Source organism: Mobula hypostoma, chromosome 8 (assembly GCF_963921235.1).
Source record: "Mobula hypostoma chromosome 8, sMobHyp1.1, whole genome shotgun sequence".
Lineage (NCBI taxonomy): Eukaryota > Metazoa > Chordata > Chondrichthyes > Myliobatiformes > Myliobatidae > Mobula > Mobula hypostoma.
Window position 1 is genome coordinate 42,746,760 of NC_086104.1, and position 12,404 is coordinate 42,759,163.

The following is a 12,404-nucleotide window of genomic DNA, read 5'->3' on the forward strand; positions in this document are numbered from 1 at the left end:
ATGATCTGGATGATGGGGTGGTAAGTTGGAGTAGTAAGTATGCAGATGATACTAAGATAGGTGGAGTTGTGGATGATGAGGTAGGTTTTCCACACTTGCAGAGAGATTTAGGACAGAAGAGTGGGCTGCAAGATGGCAGATGGAGTCTAATGCTGAAAAATGTGAGGTGCTACATTTTGGTAGAACTAATCAAAATAGGACATACATGGTAAGTGGTAGGGCATTAAAGAATGCTGTAGAACAGAGGGATCTAGGAATAATGGTGCATAGTTCTCTGAAGATGGAATCTCACGTGGATAGGGTGGTGAAGAAAGCTTTTGGTTTGCTGGCCTTTATTAATCAGAGTATTGAGTATAGGAGTTGGGATGTAATGTTGAATTTGTATAAGGCATTGGTAAGGCCAAATCTGGAGCATTATGTACAGTTCTGGTCACCGAATTATAGGACAGATGTCAATGAAATGGAGAGAGTACAGAGGAGGTTTACTAAAATGTTCCCTGGGCTTCATCTCCTAAGTTACAGAGAAAGGTTGAACAAGTTGGGTTTTTATACTTTGGAGCGTAGAAGGCTGAGGGGGGACTTGATAGAGGTGTTTAAAATTATGAGGGGGATTGATAGAGTTGACGTAGACTTTTTCCATTGAGAGTGGGGAAGATTCAAACAAGAGGCCATGGGTTGAGAGTTAGAGGACAAAAGTTCAGGGGTAACATGAGGGGAAACTTCTTTACTTGAGAGTGAGTGGTAGCTGTGTGGAATGAGCTTCCAGCAGAAGTGGTTGAGGCAGGTCCTATGTTGTCGTTTAAAGTTAAATTGGATAGATATATGGACAGGAAAGGAATGGAGGGTTATGGGCTGAGTGCAGGTCAGTGGGACTAGGATAGGTTAAGAGTCCAGCACGGACTAGAAGGGCCGAGATGGCCTGTTTCCGTGCTGTAATTGTTATATGGTTATACTTCCTCTGACTCCAGGCATAATTTCACTCCTTGGTCCTTGAGTGGTCTTGTCCTCTCCCTACTTGCCCTCTTGTTTGTATAAAATGGCTAGGGATTCTCTTTAATCATACTTGCTAAGGACATTTCATGTTACTTTATTCAGAATAAGAATCAGGTTTAATATCATTGGCATATGTCGTGAAATTTATTAACTTTATGGCAGCAGTACAATGAAATGCACGATAAATATAGAAAAAAATTGAGTTACATTAAGTTTATATGTCTATTAAATAGTTAAAATAAGTAGTGCGAAAAAACAGAAATAAAATAGTAGTGAGATAGTGTTCATGGGTTCAATGTCCATTTAGCAATCGGAGGGATTTAGAAATTGCTACTGAATCCCTGATCTGTTCTCTCCTTGTTCTTTAAGGCTCTGTCTGGTTTCAAATTTCTAAGTCTTCCATATGTTTCCTTCCACCAAAACTCCAATCACCTGGCCAGGGTCATTTCCAACATGAGGTCCAGTATGACCCTTTCTCTAATTGGACTGCCCACGTAATGTCTCAGGAAACCCTCCTGGATGCACCTAACAAATTCTGCCCCATATAAGCCTCTACCACTATGGGAGTCCTAGCCAATTTTGGGGGAGTTAAATTCGCCCACCAAACTTGTTGCTTTTTCATATTTCCGTAACCTGCCTACATATTATATCTATTCCTCTGTCTCCCACTGGTTACTGGAAGGCCTACAACATAACCCCATCATAGTGAATGTATCTTTCTTGAGCTTCCATATTACTTCACAGCACACCTCCAGGTCTTCTCTTTGCTGCTGTAACATTATCCCTGGTCACCCACTCACCCAACTCTTTTACATCCCTCTGCATTGTATCTGAAATGGCTGATTCTTGAATGCTGACCTGCCACTCCTGCCCTTATCTCAACCAAGTTTCTGTAATGGCTCCAACTACTAATTCAGGCCCTGTGATCATATGCCTTAACCATAATACTCTTAGCACTGAAATAAATACACAAGCCCATTGCCCCATTTATTTGGTCCTACATGTCCTTCCTTTCAGACTTGATTGACCTAACTCCTACCTACCCATTAATCCCTCCACTTGCTGAGTTCCTACTTCCTTGTCAAACTTGTTTAAATCCTCTTGAGTGATATTAGCAACCTATGTGGACTCAAGGCAACATCAACACGAAGGACCCTTACTATCTGGGACCCGTCCTCTTTTCATTGCTGCTATTGGGGGTTAGGTACAGGACCCTGAAGACCCATTCTCAGAAATTTAGCAACAGCTTCATCCCTCTGTCATCAGATTGCTGAAAATTTGTTTTAGTTGCACTATTTGTATATAACCTAATTTATAATAATTGTCTTTGGACAGTACTGCTACCGCAAAACATCACATTTCATGATATACAAGTCAGTGATGACGAACCTGATTCTGATTCTGAAGATATTGGTGCCCCTCCAGGTTGGGTACAACTGTTCTCCTAGTACAGGTTCCACCTGCCTTGGAAGAGAGTTCTTCCTGAGGCTCTCCCTCCTGTACCAGCTCCTTAGGTGTTTATTTAACTGTACTATCTTCCGACTCTCTTGCCTTACTAGCACAAGGAAGAACAGGCAATAATCCTGAGATTGCAGCCACTAGTGGTCCTGCTTTTTAACTTTATGCCTAAATGCCAGGTTTTCTTTGCAGGACTTCATCTATCTTCCTGCCTATCTCCTTGGTGCCAAATAGACAAAGACCTCTCTTACCTTTCAGAATATTCTGTGCCTGTGTAGGGCTGGCAGCAATGAGGAACATACCATCGTGGAGTCTTGCTTATGCCACTGAAATACCTATCTGTGCCCCTATCCCTGCCCCTCACTATCTGTGCCCCCTATTACTATTGCATGTGTGGGACATTGCAGTCCCACAGGGCTGGTGTCATTTTCTCCAATGAGGCTCTCTCCCCCCCCAACTAACAGTATCTGAAATAGTGTGGCATATTTGAGAAGGGAACAGCCACAGGAGAACACTGCAGTACCTGCCTGTCCTGGCAGTCATTTATCTTACTAAATCTTTGTGGAGTGACCTGAATCTCTTATCTATAAGGTTAACTGCCTCCTGTTTGTTTCTCAATGAGTCTAGAAATTCCTTCAACTGATTCATGCAGTCTGAGAAGAGTTTTTAGCTGAGCACACTTACTGTATCTTCAACAGGGACACTTCAACTCCCTGATCTCCCACATCTCATAAAGAGGCGAATACCACTCCACTCACTGCCATCATGGCCCATTTTACCAACTAGCAGAATTTATAAAAAGGAAAAGAATAAAAATATCTTGCCTTCCTGCTGCTTGTGCTCCTCACCAAAGCCTGGTTTGACCTTAGCAGTACTTCCATATCAAGGCTGCCCTTCTCAAAATTGCCACCTTGCTGAATCTTGCCTCCCTTTTATTCAACTTTGAATAAAACTTTGTCACATGGTGTGAGCAGAATTATTTGCAGCTTAATGTGAAAAAGACTAAGGAGCTGGTGGTAGACCTGAGGAGAGCTAAGGCACCGGTGACCCTTGTTTCCATCCAGGGGGTCAGTGTGGACATGGTGGAGGATTACAAATACCTGGGGATACGAATTGACAATAAACTGGACTGGTCAAAGAACACTGAGGCTGTCTACAAGAAGGGTCAGAGCTGTCTCTATTTCCTGAGGAGACTGAGGTCCTTTAACATCTGTCGGACAATGCTGAGGATGTTCTACGAGTCTGTGGTGGCCAGTGCTATCATGTTTGCTGTTGTGTGCTGGGGCAGCAGGCTGAGGGTAGCAGACACCAGCAGAATCAACAAACTCATTCGTAAGGCCAGTGATGTTGTGGGGATGGAACTGAACTCTCTGACGGTGGTGTCTGAAAAGAGGATGCTGTCCAAGTTGCATGCCATCTTGGACAACGTCTCCCATCCACTACATAATGTACTGGTTGGGCACAGGAGTACTTTCAGCCAGAGACTCATTCCACCGAGATGCAACACAGAGCGTCATAGGAAGTCATTCCTGCCTGTGGCCTTCAAACTTTACAACTCCTCCCTTGGAGGGTCAGACACCCTCAGCCAATAGGCTGGTCCTGGATTTATTTCCTGGCATAATTTACATATTAGTATTTAATTATTTATGGTTTTATTACTATTTAATTATTTATGGTGCAACTGTAACGAAAACCAATTTCCCCCAGGATCAATAATGTATGACTATGACTATGACTATGAACTGGTGGGCCACACAGTAGGAAATCAAGCAGTTTTCAGATTAGGTTAGATTAAATTAGATTAGATTTTCAAATGATTCACAGAAGCTCCTCCTCCTCCTTTCCAGGCCTCAGTAAGATATTTTAAGTTTTAAGTGATATTTTAATGTTCAGTAATCTGGTTAACTTTTAAAAGTTTTTGGATACTTTTCAAAGTTTATATCATAGACTTGATTTTTTTGCCATTTCTTTATTCTTAACCTACTTCCATTGTTCTGTTCCTATTCAATATTTCTTTAAACATTGTCATCAGATAAATAAAATTCACACACAAGTTTCAAATGCAGCAAAGCAACACGGAAGTTGCAGGAGGGAAGCCAATGGCGCCCATTGTGAAAGTATTCCAACCTATTTAAAATTGCTGCCACTGATTTTGACATTGGGAAAGGCACATACCTACTTGAGAATATGTAGAATAAGAGCTGCAGCCCAGAGCGTCAACTGATTATTCATTTCCATAGATGCTGCCTGACCTGCTGAGTTCCTCCAGCATTTTGTATGTGTTGTTCCAGATTTCCAGCATCTGCAGAATTTCTGGTGTACATAAGAATATGTTAGAGACAAGAGTAGTCTGCACAGTCCCTCAAACCTGTTCCACTGTACATTAACAGCACTCCTGATATGACTGTAACTTCATCTCCATATCCACACCTATTTCCATAACATTTAACTCTTGCTTATCAATAATCTCCTCCACTGGACGAGTCTTCCAACACTACTTGCACTTCCCTTTGACAGACATCCCACCTCTCCCGGAAGTTCCAGGAGTCTCCCGCATATTGATAGTGGCTCCCTGAAGTTTTATAAAATATTTCGGAAATTGATTCTTTTGAGAGTGAGCGAGAGGGAGAGAGAGAGAGACAGACAGACAGACAGAGCGAGTGACAGACATAGCAAGAGAGTGACAGAGAGAGCATCCTGATTGGTCTCTCTCTGTGCTAAGTAGACCTATCAGTTTTCTCTGTGGCCGTGCTTTACAGTCGACCTCTCTCTCCCTTTCATTGTCCATCAGTTCAGTTTATGGTCCTGCAGCGCCATGGCAGAGTGTTCCAAAAAAATAAAATATAAAACGTGCTTCATCCCAGACTATGCTAAGCGAGGAAGCACAGGAGATCCCCCCTTACAAGACAAAGCAGTTCTTCAAAGATGCCAGAGCATTCTATGTCAGGTGCTTTCAAAAAATCTTGGAGAAGTTCCCATTGAGATATCAAATCTTGAAAAATCTGTCAGTGGTCAATACTGAGAGCCAAGATGTGAATCCAGAGCAGATTTTGACTTTGGTAGAGAGATTTCCAAATGTGATCAAGGCAAATGCAAGAGAACAGCTCCACTTGGAAGTCCTGGATTATGTCTCAACTAACCTTGAAGGACTGGTGCCAAACTACAACAGTTTGCCAGTTGATGAGTTCTGGGGGAAGCTGTCCAAAGTAAAATCTGTGAGCTCAGGGCAGTTGAGATTCAAAGAGCTCTGCTAGTTGATGAAGCTGCTTTTGGTGCTGCTGAATTCTAATTGTGATGTGGAAAGGGCATTCAGCATGGTGTGTCACATTAAGACAGAATTCAGAAGTCAGCTGTCTCACAAAACACTTGTGAATCTGATCTCTTGCAAAATTGACAAACTCATTGACACAGACTGCTATGAGGTTGAGACTTCCAGCAAAATGCTCAAATCTGCCAAGCAAGCCACATCACAGTACAAGGAAAGTTTGCAAAAGAAATAGAAAAGCTATTTGCATTAGCATTTAGCTATTAGCATTGAGACTGCCAACAAAGTACTCAACAAGGAATATATATATATATATATATATATATATGTTTGTGTGTAAATAGTTTCAATATGTGATCAAATAAATTGTTGTGTTCTTTCATTCTTTCATAATGAAATGTCCTGTATACATGCACCCTTGGAGGTCGAGTGGGCGGGGGGAGATAAGGGGTTGCTGGGGGCAGAGGTGGTGGCGCTACCTCCCTGAAATGAGTTTTTGCAGGGTGGGATGTCTGCTTTGAGGAAGTGAGTTTGAAAGTCATGGCCCTCTGAGAAGAAAATTTTCACCTTACTCATTTGTCTTGAAGGGTGATTCCATAAAGTTTTAACAGTGACCCATAGTTCTACATTCTTGCACAAGAAGAAACATCTCTATTCTACCAACAGCGCTCATAATCTAAAATGTTTCAATCAATTTACCTCTCATTCTGCTAAACATCAATGGATTCTGTCCCCCGCCCCCATACAGTCTGGGCATTCCAGGGAAGTGACTGACATTATGTATTTCAAAAGGGTAAACAGGTGTGTCGGAGTTTGGATCACTCGTTAGGTCAGGCAGCATCTGTGGAAATAGGAACAGAATTAACTTTACACTTAAAATACTGTGCATTAGAATTCTGTTCCTCTTGAATTCTCTGTTAGCCTTTGCATCGATCTCTGTCTTGTTAGGTCAATAATCCATTTAGTATTCTGACAATCGCATTGCAATTTTCAGTGATTGATACTGTTACTGGACCATATTTGTTAATCTAGCTCATGTTATTCCATTCAGAGCATCTGCACAAAATTTGGTTAATGAAATATTTGTTTTCCTTAGAATCATGTACGATCAACCACGACCATTTCATCACCAAATATTATCAAACAAAACTCATTTTTGAGGCAAATAAGTTGATATTACGGCAGAGCTTACAAAAATGTCTTGCAAAGGAAAAGGTTTGGAGCAAAAGTGGAACAACCACTGGACAAACACACCGTCCCCATTTGAAACACACACACGCCCACACAGCGCGTTTTTTAAAAGGCGTGTTTTGGTTTTGAGGAATGCTGTTTCAGGTAGATTTCCCCACCTCCTTCCCCACACACCCCTCAATTTCAACCAGGTTTGACATCCAACGCATGATGGATCCATGCAGGGTGTAACAGAATGCACAATCCTAAATTGATACGAACACATCAATAACTGAGTTCCACTGGACTTGCCGTACAGATTTGATGCTAGTTTGGGCTGCAAAAGACGGTAGCCTCCCGTCGCCACTTACCGTCACCATCATGGTCAAGAACTGCCGCATGATTTTCATGCTGGTGATAACAAGCGGCTTCTTCGTGGTGGAGCTCTTGGTAGGATATATAGGCAATTCCATCGCTCTGGTCTCGGACTCCTTCAACATGTTGTCTGACATGATCTCCCTGGGCGTCGGGTTGACCGTGGCCAACGTATCGAAAATCAGGAGGCGCCACAACAACACGTACGGCTTTGTGCGAGCAGAGGTGGTAGGAGCTCTGGCCAACGCCGTCTTCCTCTCAGCATTGACTTTCACCGTCTTCATCGAGGCGATCATCCGCCTCGTCCATCCGCACAGGATAGAGGATGTCGGCTTGGTGCTGGTCGTCGGGGCTCTCGGGCTGGCCGTGAACGTCGTGGGTCTGATTCTCTTTCAAAATAGTTGTTTCAGAGGACGGAGAAGCACTCAAACAGGTGAATGCGGCTGCCTGGAGGAGTGTTGCAGACAGCCAGCAAATAAGCAAACGACGCCTCACGCCCGCGCTTGTTAATACGAATGGAACATAACCTAACTAATGTAATACAGTAATTATAATAATAACCGCTGTGGTATTTGAATTTTCAGTCCACTTAGGCTTCGACTTAACCCCGGTGCTTTGCCGTGCTTTGTCAACATAGGGTCGATTAGGGTGGAACCCAATCATTCAAAGTATTAGATAGAAAGAAAGATAGATAGATACTTTATTGATCCCAAAGGAAATTCCAGTACCACAATAGAATTACAAGTGCACAGATATACAAATATTAGAAGAGAAGTAAGAAATTAATAAAAAAATAAGTTACTTTAAACATAAAATCGAGCTTAAACAGAGCTCTGGTAACCGAGGTTAGTAACAGTATTAAAATAATACCCGGCATTTGCAACACAATTTGTATACAGTATTGTATATCGGCAACGAATAGAAGGCTTGCATTTCTTAATGTGTTGTTAGAATATGTCTGTGGTGTTAGTGCCTCTGTTTTATTTTGTGTGTATAGTGTTCACTGACGTAATGGCGGTCAGTTCTGTAGTTTCACATCATAAAATGGAATGCATTCATCGATTTATGTTCCTTTTTTTCTGATTGTAGATAGATTGGGAAATGGCACAAGAGAACAAATAGAGAACAAAGGGTCAACAAATGCTGCGGCTTTAAATGTCCGAGGTAATACAGTTATCTTGTCATAGTCGCCGTGATGATACAGGATATATCATCATGTTTCTTTATTCCAAGTGTTTATCAGTCCGCAGTTTAAATAAACACAAGAGTCTACATTCATGCTTAGATATCCAGTTTGCAACCAATCCTTCTACTGCAATCTTTTTGGATATTTAATGAATTATGAACAATTTGTTGATTTCTCAGGTATTTTTTCAAATATTTAATTCAGGTTGAGCACCACTTAACTAAAATTCCAAAATTAGGAAACCTCCAAAATCGGATTTTATTTTGAGCACTGGCATTTCACAAATTGAAAATTCGGCAAGGTGCTGGTAAGGTTCCCAGGTGATCTCTGTGTAACACAGACAATTCAGAGAAGTGCCCTCATATATGTTATGAACAGAAGTTAATGAAAAAAAGAAAAACACTGCATAAAATGAAAATTAAAGATCTTGATCGTGTATTGAAAGAGTGGATTTGTCAGAGTCAGAGTGAACAAATACTGCTTAATGTGCTGATCATGAAACAAGCAAAGATCTATCACAATGAACTGATAACTGAAGATTATCATGAATGTTCAGCAGGCTGGTTGCAGAAATTTAAGAAAAGGCATGGCATTAAATTTTTAAATATTTATGGTGATAAAGCATCTGCTGATCATGAAGCAGCAGAAAAATTCATTGATGAGTTTGCCAAGATCATTGCTGATGAGTGGCTGATTCAGTACATGTGTGTGGTGAACAAGTGTAAGACAAAGTCTGCTTATAGGTAGCACATAAATTCAGAGTTGGGAACGATGGCAATGCCAAACAGCCACTGACTGTCCAACTGAGTGGCCGAGGTAGTGATAGCTTAACTTTCCAATGGTTCAATGTACACATTGTTGTTTCATGCCCCAAATTATTAGAAATATTATATAAAACTACCTTCAGGCTATATAGATATAAGCTGTACAGGTAATGTAAGTGGATTTTGTGTTTAGACTTCGGCCCCATCCCCAAGGTATTTCATTATATAGATGCAAATATTCCAAATTCCGAAAAAATCTGAAATCCAAAATGCTTCTGGCCCCATGCATTTCGGAGAAGGTGTGATCAACCTGTATTAGGTATGTGCAACATGACATCTTTCACCACTTAAAAACTACTAGAGTTGAAAGCCAATGATTACTATAAATATAGTTTAAACTGGAGTTTTAGGCTTTGATGGAATGAACACTTTAAATTATTTAAATGACCACTATTGAAATAAAAGCCTCAAATTTAGCAACAAAAAACTGAAAAAGTTGCAAATCTGATACAGAGACAGCAAAAGCTGGAAATACTCAAAAGGCCAGTCAGCACTGATTTTTCATGTTGATAATTTTCATAAGAATAAGGTTAATCAAAAATCATTGGCCCAATAGAGTGATCCTTTCTCTTTTCCTCCTTTTAAGTGGAGTCAAATAAATCAAGCCATAGAATTGTACAACCAGCATTTGTCTCAACAAGTCCATGCTGATCAATGGGCACTCGTCTAGTTTAATCCCATCTCCCAGCACTTTTTCCATAGCCTTCTACATCTTGGTGATTTTGGTGTTCATCCAGACCAGTGACTCAATGTTCTCAGTGATCCAATTTTAACTACCCTTTCAGACAGTACATTCCAGGTACTTACCATTCTCTGGGTGAAGAAGACCCCTTTCGTATCTCCTGTACATATCTTTCCCCTTAGTCTAAATCTATGTCCTCTAGTTTTATCTACCTCTGATATGGGGAAAGGTTTCCAGCAGTCCATTGTATCTGTATCCTTCATAATATTATATCTCAATTATATACCCTCTAAGAGGGGATTTAGAAGAATGAGGGGGGATTTCATTGAAACCTATTGAATATTGAAAAGCTTAGATAGAGTGGATGTGGAGAGGGTGTGTCCTGTAGTGGGTGAGTCCCACCAGAGAGCACAGCCTTAGGATACAGGGCCATCCATTTAGAACAGAGATGAGGAATTTCTTCAGCCAAAGGGTGGTGAATCTGTGAAATTCATTGCCATGTCCAGTGGTGGAGGTCAAGTCACTGAATATATTTAAAGTGGTGATTGATAGATTCTTGATTGGTCAGGGCATCAAATGTTATGGGGAGAAGGCAGGAGAATGGGGGTTGAGAGGGATATTAAATCAGCTATGGTGGAATGGCGGAGCAGATTTGATGGGCCAAATGGCCTTATGCTGCTCCTACATTTATGGGCTTTACACTCAAGGGTGTGGCCTTACCAAGGCTCTGCACAACTGTAGCAAGTAGTTCTGTACTCCAATTTGCTTGTAGTTAAGGCCAACATACTACTTGCCTTCTTAACTGTCTGCTGCAGCTGCAAGCTTATTTTCCAGTACTGGTACATAAGTACAGTATACCCAGTTTTTGATGCTTCTTCCCTTTCCCCAAATTATCTGAAAATAACACACTTTCCAAATTTTTTTCATCAATGTGAATAACCTCATGTTTATCAGCCATGCATTTGCCCACTCACTCAACCTGTCCAAATCACACAGACATTTCTCTGCATTTCACAAACCCATACAGCGTTGTGTGATTTGCAGACTTGTAATATTACACTAATTTTTCTCAGTTACATCTTTCATGTATACTGTATGTTGTGAATTCTTGAGATGCAAGCACTGATTTCTGCTGCATCCCACTTATCACTGCCTTCCATTTGCATTAAGGCCTGTTTATTCCTGTTTTCTTGTTTTCTGCCTGCCTATCAGCTCCCTATTCACGTCATTATCTAATCCCATCTATACACACCCCATGAAGTGACAATGCATCATCTGTAATGAGTTAAGTAATGCCCAGCTTGTACTCAAAGATACACATCTTTTACAATACTATGTCTAAAGAAATCCAGAAATGCTGCTGAACCATATTCTGCTTTGCTATTACTGTGAGAGTAAGGTTATTGAGCTTTCAAAAAAAAACCCATATCACAGTTTTTCCTTCTAAACTTTGAACTGTTGTTTGTAAGGACTGCCTGTGCTTGTGTTTTATATCATTGCACTTACTGTAAGAAGATTTAATGTGCTTTAACTAGGGTGTATTGGTGTACAATCATATTTTCATATGGATTTCATACCATTTTCCATTCCATATGGACATTAAGTGTTAATGAATTTTCCTGCAAGTATTTCAAGCTCCCTATAATTCATTAGCCCCTCACTGAAATGTGATTTTACAAGTATAGTTAATCTCCAGTATCACATCCAGGTGGCCCATATTCATCTGTGCTGGTGAGATTTGAAAACGTTTCAGAACTCCGGCTGCTAATCTAGCAATTTAACCACCTGCATGGCTATAGTTAAGTCACCAGAAAATTAAAAGCTATTTCCAATCTTTTTAGCCAGGGGTTCCCAACTTCTTAATGCCATGGACCCCGAACATTAACTGAGGGGTTTGTGGACCCCAGGTTGGGAACTGCAGTGAAATTTAACTCAAAACCAAAACCCTCTGTTGAATTCACATTGATTGAAGCAATAGTTGATTCTTCATTCCAGTAACTCACAGGTAGCACAAAGATGCTAATTTTAAAATAGGGATGGGTGAGAGCACAGGCAAGAGCAATACGTATGGAAATGGATCCACCATTCTGTATAACATTGAATATACGGTATCTGAGTTCTTTTTCCAGTGGGATGTGGATTCATGATTACAGTACTGTGCACACGTGGAAAGCTGGGGTGCCTAAGACTTGCACAGCATTGTATTTGTCAACGTGGAACGGAGTGTGAGTTTGTAAACATGGTGGGAGTAAAGGATGTTGGGAATGGCGAAGGTGGAGTGCCACCAGCGGGATGTGGGACAGGTGGCAGAGAAGGCGTGCTGCGGCGGGAGGAGGGGGGTGGTGCAGGTGCAGATACACCCAGCTCTGAGACACTACACAAGGTTATTTAATTCCAAAGAATTGGTTTATCAATCATTACAGAATGTCTGTCTGGTGCTTCCTGCTCCCT

The 12,404-nt window shown here is 41.1% G+C and overlaps 1 protein-coding gene across 2 annotated transcripts in view; it reads left to right on the forward strand.

Moving 5' to 3' along the window:
* The first annotated feature begins 7,267 nt into the window (after positions 1–7,267).
* slc30a10 (solute carrier family 30 member 10) overlaps positions 7,268–12,404 on the forward strand; it is a 74,581-nt gene continuing 69,444 nt past the window's right edge. The window contains exons 1-2 of one of the 2 annotated variants that reach the window (XM_063055037.1): positions 7,268–7,694; positions 8,351–8,425. In XM_063055037.1, coding sequence (XP_062911107.1) covers positions 7,268–7,694; positions 8,351–8,425 — 502 coding nt within the window. The remainder of the gene's footprint in view (positions 7,695–8,350; positions 8,426–12,404) is intronic. The other variant, XM_063055038.1, reaches the window with a different exon arrangement.